The sequence below is a fragment of the Prionailurus bengalensis genome, chromosome D3 (assembly GCF_016509475.1).
Source record: "Prionailurus bengalensis isolate Pbe53 chromosome D3, Fcat_Pben_1.1_paternal_pri, whole genome shotgun sequence".
NCBI classification, from domain to species: domain Eukaryota; kingdom Metazoa; phylum Chordata; class Mammalia; order Carnivora; family Felidae; genus Prionailurus; species Prionailurus bengalensis.
Genome location: NC_057356.1, coordinates 10,514,641 through 10,533,758, shown reverse-complemented (window position 1 = coordinate 10,533,758; position 19,118 = coordinate 10,514,641). Strand labels below are relative to the sequence as shown.

The window sequence follows — 19,118 nt, the reverse complement described above, 5'->3', positions numbered from 1 at the left end:
ATGACCAGCACCCTGGTTTTCTTTGGGGGAATCGCTCCTCCCCCACAATTCAGGTCCACGTGGGACTGACTCAATAATATGAACCAGGCTTGGCCGGTCAGAGCATGGTGTCTCCCTAGCCCCAGTGATGAGTTTGGGGAGGGGTACATAACCCGAGTCAGGACAATAAGACTCAATTCCAAGACTTATTTGAATTTTGAGAAAAAAGAATCCCCCTTTCTGGAAGCTTAGAGATGCTAAGAACCATCACATGGAAAGGGCTTGTCCGAAACAGAAGACAGCAGAGCCAAGAGCTGGGATGAAAAGCTGAGTCCTGGTGACCCCGCATGGGCTCCTGGATCTAGCTGTACCTGATGGCAGATCTACTCCAGGGCTTTCCATTTACATCAGCCAACATACTCCCTTCGTTCCTCCTTTTGAGTTGGCTGTCACAAGCGGCCAGAAGAGACTTGTCGGACACCTCTGAGCCCTCCCGCCGCCACCCACCTACAAGGACGGCGTTCTGGTTTCCCTTCTGTGTTTGGCCTTGTGCCGATTGTTGTAAGGACCACAGAGGTGGGTCAGGCCTGGCCCTGGCCTGGGAGAGATCCCCAGCCTTCAGGGCCGTCCTTGCCCACGGCCCTCTGGGGACTTACCTTGACCACCTTGAGCACTTTGATGGGGGAATTCCGGAAGCAGTTTTCCCTCAGGAATGAGCAGATGGCGTTGACGGCCTTGTTCACCTGAGCCAAGAACTGGCGGCTGGGCTGGAGAAATTCACCGATGAACTTGTCAAGGTCCCCAGCTGGTGTTTGGTAAAGGAGAGCAGGCTACAGAAAGAATCCAGGTAGCGCCGGCTCGAGCCAGGATTCCCTAGGAGCGCGCAGGCCCCGCCTCTTGCCAGTCTATGAGGATGAGGCTCCCGCTACCTCCCACAGCCCTTTTCTTTCTCAGCTGGTTGGCAGGTCTGTGTGGGAGCATCGGAAGGACCCGAGTTCACGTTCTGGTTCCACCGCCAACACGCAGCCTTGGTTTCACCATCTTTAAATGGTGGCAATAACAACGCCCGTGCCTCACTGGATTGTCGTGAGTATCAAGCCCTGGTTACGAGAGCCGGCTGACAAAAGCAAGGGCAATAAACTCATATCCCTTCGGGGGCTGGCTATCGCCTTAAGCGGGGGTCCCCTAGAAGCAGAGCCTGCGATGGGGGTTCTCGTGCATGGATTGACGGGGGGCAGTGCTTGCAGGAAAAGGGGAGTGAGGGAAGCAGGAGGAGGAGCTAAGCAAGGCTCCAGCTCGAGAAAGCTTTCTCTCGATCCCACGGGGAACTCTGGACTCGGAATTGCATCACAGAGCCGGTCTCGCCTTAAAAAAACGAGGGTGGGCTTTTTGTCCCCCGTGTCACTGAAGCGCTGGCTGGGACAGAACAGCAAATGTCTCAGCTGTAAGCTGGCAGAAACACACACTCCTGGCAGCTGGGGAATGCGCGCACCGGCAGGGAAAGGGAGTCTGGACCCCTCTTACCATCACATCCCAGGGCTGCACAGACATCCCCTGTCTATTCCTAAGGCAGGCCTGTGTCTCCAGGGCTGCTGCTTCTTGGGCCAACAGCTCCCAGCTGCCCTGGCCCACATTCCAGGTGGGGTCAGCAGGATCCAGGAGCAGGGGCCTGGGGGGGGGGGCAGAGTGGATGGGCAGGCAGGTGGGGAAGGTGGGAATCAGTGAAGAGCAGGGGGGTGGGAGGGACCGGGAAAGGGTGTGGGGGCTGGGGAGAAGGAGAAGAGTGTCAGGACCTTAGGGCTGGCCCAGTCTGTCCCAAGCACAGTAGGCTTCCCACCTGGCTGCCTCAGTCAGGTATTGGGTGAGCCCTTCATTTCAGAAATGATATTTTATTGTGTTAATGAACCTGGCTCTGGCTTCTTTGGGGGCTCCCTGTGTCCATGCTTCTTCAGCAAAGAGTCCAGAGCGAGGAGTGGGTTGGGGCACCCAGATCCCAGCCTGGATCCCTCCTGGATGCAGTGACTCCGGGGGGGGGGGGGTAGGGGGGAGGAGAAAGGATGATGCAGTGCATCATGGGTCTGCACCTGGGTTTCTGAAGCTGGCCAAGAAGGTATGTTCTGATAGCTGGGTCCTCAAAGCTGTAGTTGACCGTCCAGTAGACACAAAGCTGCTGGTGCTGCTGGACGAGCCCTAGAACCGTCTTGAGGCCTTCAGCCGTGTTGAAAGAATCATTCCTGCAGCCCTGCTCCCAGGCGAAGATGGTCAGGAGCTCCAGGGCATAGACTGGGGGCAGGGAGGCACAGGCTGGCTGCCGTCCTCTGTTCCGAGCTGCGACCTAGGTCACCCAAGGCCAATCAAAGAATGAGTGGAGTTGAGCACCCAAGATGTGCCAAGCATGGCCCTATGTACTTGGAGAGGGAGGGGAATATAAAAATAAAGCCCTTTGCATTTTACGGGACAAAATGAAACCCTTTTTATTTCCCAGGTGGACACACAGAGGTCTGGGAACGGACGTGGGTAGTGACTTGTCCAAGGTCACACAGCGAGGCTAAGGATCTCAGACTTGATCTTTGCCCAGAGTCTCTCCATCAAGGGTGTACGGGACGGTTGTACAGGAATGGGGGCTGCGATATATTCAGCTTGGTATCCCAACATCTGGCACAATCGTGACGTTAGTGGCAGTGGGTGCTCAGTAGATGTTTGTTGAATGAGTACACGAATGCGAGTGCATTCACATGAGTGTTTTTGGTGAGGGAGGTCTGGAGGAAGCTCGGGGTTTATTTAGTACACTTTGCACACAAGACAGTGATGGTGGAACAGCATAAGCTAGGGCTTGGGGGTGGGCAAGAACAGGGAACCCATTAGCAGCGTGGGGAGTGAAGGGAAACAGATGAGCTAGAGGTGGATAGTGAACCCCAACTACAAGAAACGGGCATTGGGAGCTTGACGGAGAAAGATTTTCTTTCAGCCAGGGACTTCCGGTCTGTACCGGAAATGGAGGATGGAGGAGGTGGACCTTCTACTTGGGATGGCCAATAAGAAGTGAAGGAAGGGAGACGGCTGCCTGGGGGAGGCGCTGATTGGCTGAGGCCGTTGCCATGACAGCAGCTACTTCCTGGGAGGAGGGAGGCGGGTATGGAGGCCTCACCTGGTAATACCAGTGCTTCACGAGCAGGATCAGGTTCTTCAGCTTGGGTGGCCGAGTGTTCACGAAGTTCCTCCTCAGCTCTGCGAAGCAGGCCACGTGCTCGCCCCCCTGGCAGCCGCTGTCGAGGAGGCGGGAGTAGATCTGGGGCTCAGGTCTGGCGCCCGCACCGAGCTGCCCTGCGAAATGTGAAGTACTCTGAGTGCCTAGCTCTAACGAAGACAGCAGCATGTCCCCACCCAGCCACTCCCCAGCCTTTGTTAATATTTTAACGTTAATTACATAGCATAGCACTGCAACCCATAATACACAGTCTACGACATGGAATAGCAATCAGAACTTTTTTTTTTTTAAGCACCAAATACGTGCTGGGTGCTTTTCAGTAATTTTCGCTCATCCACCCAATAACTCCGCAAGGTGGGTGATCTCGACCCTAGGCAAGCTGTGTAGCATAGCGGGCGAGAGAAGTGGTCTCCAGGGCACAGGCTGGAGGCAGCCCTCACCCACGGCATCAAAGACGGGCAGCAGGCTCACGTCCATCCAGCTTCCTGGGGCCCGGGACACCAGCTGGAGCTGTAAAGCCTCGGGCACGGTCTGCTCAGGAAAACGGAGGCTCAGGCCGGGGACTGGGTCTTGCCACCAGGATTCCAACTGTGCCCGCATCTCATCAAGGATCTCCAGGCGGCGGGCCCTTTGGTCCCCGTAGTCCTCGAAGCAGTTGAGGAAGATGACGAGTTCGGCATCACCGTAGCCCCTCAGGTCTGTGCCCCGGCCAAATGAGCCCCCCTGCAGAGGATGGGCCATCTGAGACCCGTGACTGTCCCTGAGCTCAGGAGTCAGACTATGACCCCACCTGCTGTACCCCCACTGCAGTCCCAACACTACTCTGTCGCTGGTGTCGGGTCTGGGGACACCGTGACAGAGGCGGGCTGCACAAGCCCCGTGACCTCTGACTCTGAGAAGCCTGGCAGAGTCAGATTATGTCCGCCTGCACCTGCCTTCTGACCCTCGGGGCCTGCGCAAAGTCAGACCAACATGTAGCAACAGAAAACGGGGGGTGCGGTGAAGGGGGCAGGGATTAATGATTTTAGCCGAATATCCGCAGCACCTATTGACTGCCCATCTGGACCACACATGGCACGTTGAGGTCCCGGGGCCAAATGGGGCCTGTGGATGTGCTCTGCTGGCCTGCTTCCATCCATCCATCCGTTTATTGGGCACTCACATGCGGCAAGGTATGGGAGTACATAAAAGTTACCTGTTCTCCTGGAACTTACATTCTAGCAGGGGGAGAGGAGGGAGGGACAGTCAGCAAACAACAGCTCCCAGAAGCGCTAAGGGCTGTGTGCAGGCAAATAAGGCAGTAAGGGGATGGGGTGGGGCTGTGGAAGGGAGGTTGCAGTTGTGAACTGAGCAATCAGGCCTCCGTGAGACTCTAGAGGGTTGGGACCCTAGACTTAAAGGAGAGTGGGGGAAGCCAAGTGGATGGGGCGGGGGGGTGGGGTGGTGAGGGATTGCAGAAAGAGAAACCAGCCAGTGTGGACTCTGGCCGGTGAGTTCAAGAAGCAGCCAGGAGGCCAGTGTGGAGTAAGTGAAGTTCCGAGAAAGACCAGGGCCAGATTCTATGGGCCTCGAAGCCACTGTGCTCTGTGAACCCGGGGAGGGTTTTGAGCAGAGAGGAGACGTGCTCTGTTAGCGGTTTAAAAAAACTATCATTAAAAAAGATCCCCCCAAAAAGCTGGTACTTAGATACACACCTCCGGCCAGCAAGCTACCCCTCCACGGATGCCCACTTGCCCTGCCCGCCCTCAGCCGCGCTGTGGCTCCTCCCCCTCCTCGCTGTGGTGCCCCAGGAGGGTCCCATCGGTGTCCCCACCCACCGACTTACCTTGCTGACTGTGGACGCCCTGTAGAAACGCTTCTCGCAGAGGCAATGCAAGATGACATCGATGGCCTTGTTGACCTGCTTCTGGAACTGGGGGTTCGGTTTCAGGTGGTCCTGGATGAAGCGGTCCAGGTCCTTGGTGCTGATGCGAGACAGATCCAAGGCCGTCCCCAGAGTACAGGGGGTGGTGCTGGCTGTCCCTGAGGGGCCAGGAGCTGGGCGTGAGGGCTGCCTGCTCCCTGCACTTGGGTCCACGGCGTCGAGACTGCTGCTCTCCTCCGGGGCCCTCTGGGCAGAGTCTCGCTGGATGGGGTGGTCCAAACCTGAGCACCCAGAACGTGGAAGGCCCTGGAAGTTTGTTGAAGGAGCTGTCTTACAAGCGAAGAGGCTTCTCCATCCCTTCTCTCGCCAGCCCCCTCCCATTGTACGGTCAGGGTGACTGAGACTCAGAGAGAGAAAGCGAGAGGGTCACCGCTAGCCCCTAAGGCGCCTTCGTGCAGATTAGATAGAGGCGCCCTTCCAGACGGGATAAATTATAAAAAGGTCCCCGGTGCCGGGCGGACACAGCGAGGTAAGCAGATGATAACAACGCCACCGGAAAGGTTCCTCCAAGCAGGCTCAGCTTGGTGATCAGGTTGTGTTACATGTCTGCAGCCCCCACTTTTCAAGCCTGGCCCACACCCCAGGGCCCCAGCACACAGCAGATGCTCAGGAAACACCGAGTACACGAATTGGGTGCGTAACAAGGATCCTGGGAGCCCCTCACTCACGGGCCCCTCCCAGGGCTGCACAGCGCCCCCCGCCGCCTGCAGAAAACACGGGTGCTCATAGCAAGACTCTGCCTCTCGGGCCAGTAGATCCCAGTGCCACGCTGCTCCGTTCCCCACGTCCCACGTGGGGTCAGCTGGGTCCAGGATCACGGGCCTGCAAATCCAGAGGGACAAGAAGGTTCTGGTTAGCGAGACGGTCAGGATCAGGGGCTCCGAGGTCAAGCAGACCTGGCTCCAACTCCAGCTCTTCTCCTTTCCAGCTGTGTGACCTAGAGCGGATGACTTACCTTCTCTGAGCCTCAGTTACCTTGGGCGGGGCGGGGGGGGGGGGGCTGCCGTGGAGATTACATCAGAGTCATGATCCTCCACTCTGCACATTAGAATCATCAGACAGGAGGATCCACCCCCAGGGACTCAGAGTTACCCCCGCGACCAAGCAGTTTCATTCCCATGTGTCTCTCTAATGGTGCGGGCACACCGAAATGCGCGTGCAAGGCTGTTTAGAACAGCCTCATGGTAACCGGAGTGGAAACCACCAAACCGTCCATGAGGAACAGGACGGAAAGCATATTGTGATAAATGCACACGATGCAAGTACTCTGCTCGGCAACAGAACGCAATAAGCAACAGTAAGAACGCCCCACCGTTGGTGGTCTTTTCACAGGTGGGTTCACTTTATAGAAAGGCATCAAAATGTGCCCTTGGTACTTGTATGCTACGTGTCGCATAAAATGTTCACGTGTAAAATACGTTCACGCAAAAATCTTTTTTTTTTTAAAGGTTTACTTATTTTTGAGAGAGAGAGAGAGAGGGAGAGAGGGCGGGGGGGGGGGGGAAAGCGCTAGCAGGGGGAGGGGCAGAGGGAGAGGGGGAGACACAGAATCCCAAGCAGGCTCCAGGCTCCGAGCTGTCCGCACAGAGCCCGCGACATGGGTTTCCAGCTCACAAACGGAGAGATCATGACCTGAGCTGAAGGTGTCGCTTAACGGACTGAGCCACCCAGGTGCCCCTAGAGAAATCTTTTTAAAAATGCCCCCTAGTGGGGCGCCTGGGTGGCTCAGTCCGTTAAGCGGCCGACTTCGGCTCAGGTCACGATCTCACGGTCCGTGAGTTCGAGCCCCGCGTCGGGCTCTGTGCTGACAGCTCAGAGCCCGGAGCCTGTTTCAGATTCTGTGTCTCCCTCTCGCTGACCCTCCCCTGTTCATGCTCTGTCTCTCTCTGTCTCAAAAATAAATAAAATGTTAAAAAAAAAATTAAAAAAAAATGCCCCCTAGTGACTGTCATTTCCCTCTGGGGCTGAATCCACTGAATTAGTAAGCGCACAGCGTGTGGCTTTGGCCCCCGCGCAGGCCTCCGGGAGAGGAGACCTGTTGGATCATTGACCATTGTTAATTATCTCCTGCGGCCCAAGCCCCGGAGAGTGCGGACAGGGGGGTGATGGGAGGTACCTGGGTCTCTCGAGCTGGTACCGCAAGAACCACCTGACCGCAGGGTCCTCGAAGCCGTAGTTGAGGGTCCAGAAAACACACAGGTGCTGATACTGACAGATCAGGCCCAGGACGGTGCGGAGGCCTTGGGCCAGGCTGAAGGCCTCCTTCCCACAGCCCTGCTCCCAGGCGAAGATGGTCAGCAGCTCCAGGGCATAGGCTGGAGGCAGCTCCTCCCTCCTCACCTCCCCCTGGCACACCTGTTAGAGGGGAAGGGGAGGGGAAGAGAGCGCTCCCTGGAGAACTTCCCCGGAGCTCTCAGTCTGGGGGGTGCAGAGCCCGCCCACCGGGACGCAGGCGAAGCCTGAGACGAGATGCCGCGTTCCAGGAACAACCTGCCGAGTCTCATCTGCCCTCGCTCCTGGGGCTTCGGCCAAGCCTCGGGCGTATGCGACGCGAGCCTCCGGGATTGGGGAGCAGTCAGAGAGAGGCCGGCGGGTGGGCAGTGCGAGGCTGCTGCTCATCCTCCAGATGAGCGGATGGCAGAACTTTCCAGGGCCACACAGCGAGTCGTTGGCTGAACGAGATCCGGAATTCAGGATCTCCTCCCCCCCAGACTTGCTTTATGATGAGTGGTCCACCAGAAAGACCAAGCCGTGTGCCCAAAGATCTTGGGGGGGAGGGGGCCTGTTCCCTCATCTCCAGGCACAGGCTGGGCACCCCTTCTTCAATACACAACAGTCTGTCGACAAACATGAATGTTTCGGGGGTGGGGGTCATTCCTGAGGCTGAGGCGGGAAGCGTACAAACTCCGCGTTACTTCATACCATAGATAAAATATTCCAGACAGTTCAAAGCCCTGAACCCACACGAAAAGAAAACTTTAGAACCTTCTGGGAGGAAATATGGGAGAAGAATTTTAGAAAGGATAGGGGCGCCTGGGTGGCTCAGTCGGTGAAGCGCCCGACTTCGGCTCAGGTCACGATCTCGCGGTTCGTGGGTTCGAGCCCCACGTCGGGCTCTGTGCTGACAGCTCAGAGCCTGGAGCCTATTTCAGATTCTGTGTCTCCCTCTCTCTCTCTGCCCCTCCCCCGCTCAAGCTCTGTCTCTCTCAAAAATAAATAAACATTAAAAAAAATTAAGAAAAAAGTCAGGATAGGCAAAGCCTACTTACACAAGATGCACCAAGTACAAATCACATACGAAAAAGATGAACACACCTGATTACATGAAAATCCTGACATTTTCCGTGACAAAAGACCTAAGAACAAAACGGAAGTCCCAGCCTCGTCCTGGGAGAACAGATTGCATTATGTTAACTCAGTAAGAATTAGCACCCAGAATATGTAAAGAGCTCCAACAAACCAACAAGGAGAAAACAGCTAGCCCAGAAGAAAATAATAAACCAATGATATGAACAGGCATATCTCCCTAAAGAGAAACACGAGTGGCCACGGAACATAAGAAAATATTCTCGCCATCGCGAAATCACAAATTCCAACAGTCCTATGCCTGGGGCGAGGACCCTCCGAAGCCACCTTACCTGGCGGAACCAGTGCTTCACCAGCAGGATCAGGTTCTTCAGCTTGGCCGGGCGAACGTTCACGAAGTTCCTCCGCAGCTCCGTGAAGCAGGCCGCGTGCTCGCCTCCCTGGCAGCCGCTGTCGAGGAGGCGGGAGTAGATCTGGGGCTTGAGTTTGACATCGGAACTGAGCTGTCCTGCGGGAGTGAAGTGCTGTGCGTCAGGAAGGGTTCTGAGGCACAGGATGGAGAGCCGGGGGCGGGGAGGAGGGCAGTTCGGTGGAGGCGGGTATCCACGAGCATGGGGGCTGGAGGATGAGGAAGAGAGCCTGGAGCTTCTCAGGGGGCAGGGAGGAAAGCTCTAGACCAGAAGGAAGAGCCCCTTCCTTCCAAATGGCCAGGCAGCCCCCAGGGCCCGGCTGCATTCCAAGCCGGCTCCAAAGGAAGGATGCTTCCAGCTGAATCAGGAGTACCTAGAACCTGGTAGTTCTTCCCTCCCTACGGTTCCCTCAGGCAGAACAAAAATGCCACTGCACATACCTTTAATTGGTGCCAGAGGGGAAAGGCACGGTGCTGGGGAAACCGTAAGGCAAAGGATTCTGAGCCCTTGGCAGTGATAATATTTTTTTATGCTTGCGACACTAAAGTTTCACACCGAGTGCCGCGTCTCCCCACCAAAACCCCACCGGGCAACTTGCCTTCACTTCATCTTACAGCTGCGGACACTGAGGCACAGAGAAATTCAGGGCTGTGCCCCCGGTCACAGAGCTGGCAAGTGACGGACACAGGACTGGAAGTTAAAGCTGGCTGCCTTTGCGGCGTGGGCCTTTCCCGCCACCGCTTCCTGTGGGCCTGGCCTGGGCAAAGGAAACGCGCTCCATAATTTCCCGGGCTCCCCCGACATCGCTTACTTGCTGTGCGGCTTTGGGTGAGTTACCGTCCATCTCTGTGCCTCAGTGCCCCTCTTAGGAAAAGGGAAGACAAGACAGTACAGACCTCATAGGTTTGTTCTGAGGAATTAATGAGATGAAATAGGTCAAGTGCTTGTTGGAGTCGAGCACTGAGTAAGCAGTAGCTATTGTGATTGATATACGTGTACCGAGCGTGGGAGAGTGTGGCTGTCCGTCAGGACGTTGTAACCTGGATAAGTTCAAGAGAGCTGTCTCCCAGGACATCATGGTTAATAAGAAGAACACTGATAATAATAATAATGATAGTAATAGAAATAGTAATAATAATAATAATAATAATAGAAAGAAGGACAGCAAGCACTCGTACAGCCCCATCATGTGTCAAGTTCATCACAGGTATTCACGCACATGGTCTTTCCAAACACTCTGCAAGATGGATTGCTACGGTCCCATTATTATTAACTTCATTTTACAGATGTGGGCACAGGGGCACATTATATATACTATATTATAAATCAAGCATGGATATACTATCAAGGGGAGCTCAAAAATCATATTAATGCCTTTAAGATGAAATACAAGATTTTGCAGAATGCTGGCCTTGTCCCCAAGCCCCCTGAGGCCAGGTGGCTGTGCCTTCCCCCTGGGGTATTTCTGGAAGGGCCGAGCAGCACTGTTCTCGGCAGTGGCTGAAGGAACGTCTCCCCAGCTGCTTGAGGGAGGGCCAAGCTTCTAGATGCCAGGACCGCAGATCCAGGAGGAACCGGGCTTTCTTGGCCCACACTCAATGCGTGTAGTCAGGGAACGAGAGCCCAGAGAGGGATGCCCAGGCCACACAGCAGGCTGGTGGCAGGGTTAGGACTGGAAGCCCGGTCCTACTCCTAAGGATCTTGCCCCCGACCCTGGAATGGGTCAGGCACCCCTCACCCAGAGCGTCGAAGGCGGGCACCAGGCTGACATCCATCCAGTTTTCGAGGTCCGTGGATGCCAGTCGGAACCGTAGGACCCTGGCCGCGTCCTGCTCGGGAAACTCAAAGCTCAGACCGGGGATGGGTTTCTGCCACCAGGATTCTAGCAGGACCCGCATCTCGTTGAGGATCTCTGCACGGCGAACGCCCAGGTCCTCGTAGCTCTTGAAGCAGTTGAGGAAGAGGACAAGTTCGGAATCACAGCCACCCCTCAGAGCTGTGCCCCGGCCAGAGGAGCCTCCCTGTGAAGCAAAAAAACAATTCAGAATTCTGCACTCTTCGATTCTGGTGACCGAGTGGGCTGGTAGGCAACCTGAGCGAACCACGCGGGCTGTGGGGGGAGACGGTGGGCACACAGCCCCTGGCATGTGAAGCCATGCAGAAATGCAGGCCGAGGAAAGCCAGGCCTGAGTTTTCAAGAAAGGCATGTTTTATTTGTAAATCCATATATCTCTAAGTGTTGGCCACTAACTTCAAAAAGCTTTTGTTAATTTATAATTTAAAAAAAAAAAAGTTTTTTTAGGGGCGCCTAGGTGGTTCAGTAGGTTAAGTGTCCGACTTCAGCTCAGGTCATGATCTCACGGTTTGTGGGTTCAAGCCCCGCATCAGGCTCTCCGCTGTCAGCACAGAACCTGCTTCGGATCCCCCGTCTCCCTCTCTCTCTGCCCCTCCGCCCCTCTCTTTCCCTCTCAAACATAAGCAAACATTGAACAAAAGCTTTAATTCAAAATGCTGGTGAAACAAATTCTGCTTTGCAGAACACATGTTCTCGGCTTTTGCCTGGGATCAGTTCAAAACCATGATATGACTTGCTGAATGTCCGGGACCTTTCTGACGGGTGTTTCTTTCTGCAAAGCTGTCAGCGAAGGACCTGCGAAGGAAACTCCCATGATGAGAGTCTCTACCCTGTGCCTGGAGCTCTGTCAAATGTCTGACACCTATAATCTCACTTCCAGACAGTCCCTGTGATGTGGTTACACGCGGTTACATGAGCCTCGGGGCTGTGAAGTGAGTTAACACAGCCTGGAAAAGCCAAGAACCAGATTAGCCTTCCAGAGGGCATCTCCCCCACCGAGCTGGGATGGTGAATTATCCCAATGGCATCCCAGGTTTTTTTTTTTTTTACTGCCAGCTCCTCACATGGCGGTGGGGGGGGTGCCAACAAAGGGGGAACAGGGCAGAGCACGGAGGAATATTGTAAACCGAGCATTTCCTGCCTGTTTTGCGCTTGATCATCTCACGGAAGCTCTCTAACAAGCCTGAGAGGAAGGTACTGTTACCGCTCCCACTTTACAAACGAGATGAGGAAACAAAGCGCAGAGAAGTTGCTCACCGACACCTGACTCAGAGAAGGCACCGTACTTGGAACCTGGGAGGTCAGCTCAGAAGACTGGGCTCCAAGCCTACATTCTTCCTGCACCCCTCCCCATCGATGAATTCCCTTAAAAATACTTATTTTATTGTGCACGTTTCTAAACCTACACAAAAGAAGAGCGGGTTTTTAAGGAAGTCTGTTGCCACATGTGCTTCATGTATGTTTTTATTTTAGAAAATTTTTGGATGTTTACTTATTTTTTGAGAGAGAGATGGAGAGAGAGCATGAGCAGGGGAGGGGCAGCGAGAGAGGAAGACACAGGATCCAAAGCAGGCTCCAGGCTCTGAGCTGTCAGCACGGAGCCCGATGCGGGACTTGAACCCACAAACTGTGAGATCATGACCTGAGACACTTAACCAGAGCCACCCAGGCCGCCCCATCTCCTTCTGGGATTTTTAAAGAAATTTCAGCCTTTGGCCACGCCACCGGGAGACATTTTTGGTGGTCACAGCTGGGGCAGGAGAGCCCCTTCCTGTTGGCTCTGGGCAGGGGTGGAGAAGGGAGAGGGCGGTCCTTCTGACAGGACTACAGAGGTCAGCCACCCCTTCTTTGCGTTCTGGTCCAACTAGAAGCCCCAGGCTCATCTTGCACATTATTCCAGCCCTGGAACTGGCCATTCTCCAAGGAGTCTTTTCCGCAGGGAGCAGCATCGGAAGACTGGAAAGGTAGCTCATGGCCCTATACCCACCTTACCACTGCCTCCTTCAAAGCTTTGAATGATCCGAAGGCCATAAGCTAAAGTCAACCATAAGAACTGTCCCAGGCTTTCCAAGAAAGCTGAGGACTGCCAGAGCTTTAGAGACTCTTAAACTATTGCTCCAAAGAAATTCGTCCTTTCCACCTCAAAGGCAGAAATCTGCCTCCACGTTTCCCAGGCTGCAAGCCTCTCCTTCTTTCCCACCTCCCAAGCTAAGACTCAGCCCCAGGAAACCACCAGCTGCTCTGGGGCCGGTCCCTTGCCCTGTGTCTCCATCCCTTCCCTGAGAAGCTCCAAGTCCCCTCTACCCCAGCCAAGTTCCTTCGTTGCAGCCCTAGAGCCCCTGAGTTTGTGCTGAGGACACAGAGGCTGATGCCTGTCTCCTGCCTGAGCCTGTGGGCATCCTGAGGTCACAGCAGCAGGAAGGCATGTAAATGACAAAACGTGGCCCGGGGCAGTGGCTCACCCACCCCCAGTCCCAGTTTCCCCAGTCGTAAAACCCCTGTTTGAGGGTCAACCCCTCCTTGAATGTGAGGATTCCGCGGGATGACTCATTTAATGAGACAATGTTCATTGTTATTGGGCGGTTTCGCAGGAAATTAGGCTCCGTGGCTACTGGAGAAATACTAGGGTTTCTGCATCTTTAGGGTCAGGCATGGTGTGAGGACTGGAGTCTGTTTGGACTGGGTAAACGACTGAGTGAGTGAGCGAGTGAACGAATGAATGACTGAATGGAGGCAGCCTGTAAGAGCACAGATGCAAGAATCGGACGACCTGGCTTTGAATCTTGCCGGGCCTCTTACAAGCTTTGGACACATCATTTCGTCGCTCCGTGCCTCAGTTTCCCATGCGTCGGGTGCGGTTAATAGTACCCACTTGGCCGGGCTGTGGTGTGCAGTGTATTTTCAGGGCACTTAGACCAGCGCTGGCGCACCGCAAGCGTGCCTCCAAAGTGTCAAAGAAATGAATGGAAAGAGCTGATACAAACCGTCCGGGGCCACATCGCCCGTGGCAATGGGTTGTTCCTGTTTACAGGTGAGCTCTCCCCCCACCCCCGCCCCCGCCCCTACCCCAGCCCCTGCCCCTGCCCCCTGCGCGGCGCCTACCTTGGCGATTTTCAGCACCCTCCAAGGCTGGGCAGGGGCGCGGCCCCCGCGCTCCCGCAGGAAGGTCCCCAGGGCGCCCAGGGCGCGCCGCGCAGCCCCCACGAATTCGGCGGACGGCTGCAGTCTGCGGGCCACCAGGTTGTCCAGCGCGGCGGCGGGGGTGCGGTACACGTCCATGTCCACGGCCGGCTGCCCTCCCGCGCGGTCCGCGCGCGCTCCCCGCTGCCCGCGGCGCCCCGACCTGGGCTCTGCGCCCGGCGGGAGGGCAGGGGGTGGGGCTGCCGCCCCAGCCGCCCCGCCGCCGCGCCCCGCGTCCCTGCTCCCCAGCCTCGCAGGCATTCCGCCCCTCTCCCGCTTTCGGTTTCGGTTTCGTTTCTCGCCAGCAGCTCTGGGCTCTCGCACCCATTTCCGGATTCCCTTCCCAGCCGAGTTTCGTTTTTCGGCCTCCCGGCTCCCAGCACTGGGTCCGCCTTCCCTGCAGCCTCCCGCCCCCACCCAGCTCCGATGCACTGAACACACCTGAACAAAAAGCCTCGGCAGCAGCGGGTCCACAGAGCACCGTCACGTACCCTGGAAGCATTGAAGAAACGTGCAGGATTTACACGCGAGGACATGGTCACGCCTGGTGGCCTGGAGGAGGTTCACCCAGAGAGCACCCCGCGAGCTCTCTGCCTGAAGGGGGCGTTCTGAACACCGCTAGTAATGGAGGACCCTTTGCGCAACGCTTGTCCCTCGCTGCTTTACACGTCCAACCATCGCGTTCCATCCTCCCGACAGCCAGGCGCTATTATTACCACACCCGTTTGATGGACGGAGTTAAGGTACAGAGAATCTAGGCACCTCGGGCAAGGTCACATACGTAGCCGGAAAATTGTCAGATTGGATTCGAACCCAGCCCACGCTCTCAGTACTGCGCCGTGTTCTTACAGGAGCGCCTGTTCTTACAGGAGTATAAAAATAATTTACACGTTTAATGCAATTCCAAAATGTTTAGAATCCCAGTTTTTAAAACTTCAGACATACTCTGAAGTCCTGCCTGGAAGAAGAATTCTTTTAAAAAGGAGAAACGGGGAAGGAAGATGAGTATACCATGGCATCTCACGCAACGTTACATAGCAAGGTGTTATAAAGCAGCCAGAGTTAGGTCCCTTTGGGACCGGCGCAAAACTAGGCGGAGAGTAAGCAGCAGAGTGGAGACCTGAAGCTACCAGGGGTTTCTATCTTCACACCTGTCCTCGACCTTTCTGACGGGTTCGCTGTGGCTCCTCTACCCAGAAGACCAGAAGGTGAGCTCTTTCCCAGGCTCCGCCCATGCCGCCGTCCAACCCCTCCTCCCTATCCCACTCAAAAATTCTTTAGTCCTCTGTCCCATACGCTCAGGGATCCAGCAGTCACTCTGTCTTGGGTAGCAATGAATGTGAACAAGGACCTTCTGAAGTCTGCCTTAAGCTCTAGGAAATAGATGGGGTCGGAGGGTGAACTGCAGAGCTCATAGCGAACCAGAGGAAGAGAGGGCAGGCTACTGGGGTGGACACCTGGTTTTCTACTTTGGGTAGCGAGCGCCACATCCCTGGGAGGTGTTCAGTTGTAGGAAGACGCCCATTTTGTACGTTTGATATTGTGGAGGGGATTCAAGCCGGGTGCCCTCAGCCATCAGGTCATGCTTTCAAGCTCTCCTATTAATTAGTCTTCTCCCTGACTCACAGGTCACTTTAGAAATCCTCCATTTGTCAGGGCGCCTGAGTGGCTCAGTCGGTTGAGTGTCCGACTTCAGCTCAGGTCATGATCTCACGGTTCGTGGGTTCGAGCCCCGCGTCGGGCTCTGTGCTGACAGCTCAGAGCCTGGAGCCTGCTTCGGATTCTGTGTCTCCCTCTCCCTCTGCCCCTTCCCTGTGCGCACGCGCTCTCTCTCTCTCTCAATAAATAAATAAATAAACATTCATTTAAAAAAGAAAGAAATCCTCCATTTGAGATAGTATGCTGAACGCACATTCGAGATCCCACCAAAATGACAGCAAAGATATGTTAAAAGTGTCCTGCAACTCAACAGGTGGGAAATCAAGAAAGATCACCGTCAAGGGACCAGGACAGCTGAGGTATGTTGAGGAGGGAGAAAGGGAAGGGTCAAGACTGGATGAAGACGGCGGACCGATCACGTACACAAGCTGTCAACTGCCGCCCTAGGCTCTAGAAATCACAGGGAAGAGGGGAACACATTGGATCATGCTGCCAGATGCTAAGCAGAGGCCCCGCGGGCGAACTGGGGTCTGTGGGACACCCGAGACAGATGTGGGGCTGGAGGAAGTAGGCTGTGTTGGCCTGAAACACGGGAGGGAGAAAGTGCTTCTGCAGGGCAGGAAGGGCTCTGAGCAGCTCGGGGGAGGGGCCCTGACGTCACAGACACAGGGGTGTGCAGGGAGGGCTTCGTGGGGGGGGTGGTATTTGGGAGCGTTCACTCGGGGCTTCAAAGGCGGCATTAGGTTAAAATTCACCTAACTTTTTTCAAATTTTTTAAATTAAAAAAATTTTTTTTACGTTTATTTATTTATTTTTTAATTTTTTTTTAAATGTTTATTTATTTTTGAGACAGAGAGAGACATAGCATGAACGGGGGAGGGTCAGAGAGAGGGAGACACAGAATCTGAAGCAGGCTCCAGGCTCTGAGCTGTCAGCACAGAGCCCGACACGGGGCTTGAACTCATGAACTGTTGCGATCATGACCTGAGCTGAAGTCAGACGCTCAACCAACTGAGCCACTCAGGTGCCCTGTCCCCCCCCCGCCGCCCCCAACCAAATCACCTTCTTTTGAGCCAGGGGTGGGGTGGGAGGGGCTGGGAGCATAGAGGGGTGGGCCTCAGCATCAGTTCTTTTTTTTTTTTTTTTTTCCAATGTTTATTTATTTTTGGGACAGAGAGAGACAGAGCATGAACGGGGGAGGGGCAGAGAGAGAGACACAGAATCGGAAACAGGCTCCAGGCTCTGAGCCATCAGCCCAGAGCCCGACGCGGGGCTCGAACTCACGGACCGCGAGATCATGACCTGGCTGAAGTCGGACGCTTAACCAACTGCGCCACCCAGGCGCCCCTTCAGCATCAATTCTGAGCATCAATCCAGCATCAATCAGTTTATTGCAAAAAGAATTGATGAAGTCAGAAAATTCAGAAGAGTATAAAGATCGCTTGAAATGTTGTAATGAAATACACTCTCTGCAACATTTAGGTCTTCCAGGAACCAAATGCTACAAAATGCAATTAAAGAGAACATACTGAGGACAGAAAAATAGAAACAAATATGTAGGAATAATATGACAGAGGATGTGAAAGACCCATGCAGTGGCATATTACAATGGTTACAGCATCATTAAAGACGATTAAAATAAAAAAGACGATTAAAATTAATAAGGAGACACTCCAAGTTCATGGATGGGGATTCTCAATAGAACAACAGCGTCTTTCTTCCTAAACTAATTTATGTAATTCCAATCAAATGCCTCCCCATATTTTGGGTGGGACTTCACACAGTGAGTATAAAATTAACATAGAAAAGGTCAGGAGAAGGCTTTTGTGGGTTTCCCCCCTAATATAAGATTTTTTAACAAATGTTTATTTTTGAGAGAGACGGAGTCAGAGCGTGAGCGGGGAGGGGCAGAGAGAGAGGGAGACGCAGAATCCGAAGCCGGCTCCAGGCTCTGAGCTGTCAGCCCAGAGCCCGACGCGGGGCTCGAACTCACGGACCGCGAGATCATGACCTGAGCCAAAGTCAGACGCTTACCCGACTGAGGCATCCAGGTGCCCCTCCTGTAATATAAGATTTAGTCTTTAATCCATGTTGAGTGGCTTTTCGCGTATAGTGTAAGATAAGGGTCTAGGTCATTCTTTTGCGTGTGGGTATCCCACTTTCCCATTGCCGTTTGTTGAAGGCTTAGCCTTTCCCCATTGTGTATTCTTGGCAAATTGCTGCAGGTCAGCTGACTATATGTGAGGTACAGGCAAGACAAACAAAACTGGACAAGAGGGACGACATCAAACTGAAAAGCTTCTGTGCAGCAAATGAAACAGTCAACGGGGGAATAATGCAACCTATGGAAAAGGAGAAAATATTAGCAAACCGTGAATCTGATAAGGGGTTCATCTGCAAAATCATAAGGTGCTCCTACCAGTCAGTAGCAAAGACACTAATAGCCCAATTTAAAAACGGGCCAAGGACTCGAGTGGACTTTTTTCCGAAGAAGACCACAAATGGCCAACAGGTGTATGAAAAGATGCTCACCATCGCTAATCACCAGGGAATTGTAAATCAAAACCGTAAAGCTATGACTTCACACCAATTAGAATGGCTATTCCCGAACAAACGAGACACGAGTGTTGGTGAGGAGGTGGAGAACACGGAGCCTTTGTGCACTGTTGGTAGGAAATCCAGATGGACCTGCCTCCAGCTCAGGTCACGATCTCACAGTTCGTGGGTTCGAGCCCTGCGTCGGGGCTCCGTGCTGACAGTGCAGAGCCTGCTTCAGATCCTCTGTCTCCCTCTGTCTCTGCCCCTCCCCTCCTCATGCTCTCTCTCTCTCTCTCTCTCTCAGAAATAAACATTAAAATAAATAAAAAAAATAGTACTACTGTATGATTGATGTGGCTTTTCACTTAATCTACTGATGACTGTAACATTGTTTATAATCATGAAACACTCAGAAGATGACACAAGTTGGGAATGCAGACTGGTGCAGCCACTCTGGAAAACAGTATGGAGGTTCCTCAAAAAAACTAAAGATAGAACTACCCCTGCGACCCAGCCATTGCACTACTAGGCATTTATCCACGGGATACAGGTGTGCTGTTTCGAAGGGACACGTGCACCCCCATGTTTATAGCAGCACAGTCGACAAGAGCCAAAGGATGGAAAGAGCCCAAATGTCCATCGATGGATGAATGGATAAAGATGGGGCAGACACACACACACACACACACACACACACACACAAAATGGAGTATTACTCGACAATCAAAAAGAATGAAATCCTGCCATTTGCAACTACGTGGATGGAACTGGGGGGTATCATACTAAGTGAAATTAGAGAAAGACAAAAAATCCTATGACTTCACTCATATGAGGACTTAAAGAGACAAAACAGATGAACATAAGGGAAGGGAAACAAAAATCATATAAAAACAGGGAGGGGGACAAAACAGAAGAGACTCTTAAATATAGAGAACAAACTGAGGGTTACTGGAGGGGTTGGGGGAGGGGAGGTGGGCTAAATGGGGAAGGGGCACTAAGGAATCTACTCCTGAAATCATTGTTGCACTACATGCTAACTAATTTGGATGTAAATTTTAA

At 53.8% G+C, this 19,118-nt stretch overlaps 1 protein-coding gene across 1 annotated transcript in view; it reads right to left on the bottom strand.

Moving 5' to 3' along the window:
• OAS3 (2'-5'-oligoadenylate synthetase 3) overlaps positions 1 to 14,130 on the bottom strand; it is a 44,119-nt gene extending 29,989 nt beyond the window's left edge. The window contains exons 1-11 of the mRNA XM_043559165.1: positions 13,785 to 14,130; positions 10,566 to 10,848; positions 8,750 to 8,925; positions 7,228 to 7,466; positions 5,780 to 5,933; positions 5,013 to 5,357; positions 3,628 to 3,910; positions 3,128 to 3,303; positions 2,064 to 2,314; positions 1,504 to 1,648; positions 636 to 809 (exon numbers count right to left, since the gene is read on the bottom strand). Of these exons, the coding sequence (XP_043415100.1) occupies positions 636 to 809; positions 1,504 to 1,648; positions 2,064 to 2,314; positions 3,128 to 3,303; positions 3,628 to 3,910; positions 5,013 to 5,357; positions 5,780 to 5,933; positions 7,228 to 7,466; positions 8,750 to 8,925; positions 10,566 to 10,848; positions 13,785 to 14,123 (2,565 nt within the window). The 5' untranslated portion in view covers positions 14,124 to 14,130. The remainder of the gene's footprint in view (positions 1 to 635; positions 810 to 1,503; positions 1,649 to 2,063; positions 2,315 to 3,127; positions 3,304 to 3,627; positions 3,911 to 5,012; positions 5,358 to 5,779; positions 5,934 to 7,227; positions 7,467 to 8,749; positions 8,926 to 10,565; positions 10,849 to 13,784) is intronic.
• Between the last annotated feature and the right edge of the window lie 4,988 nt (positions 14,131 to 19,118).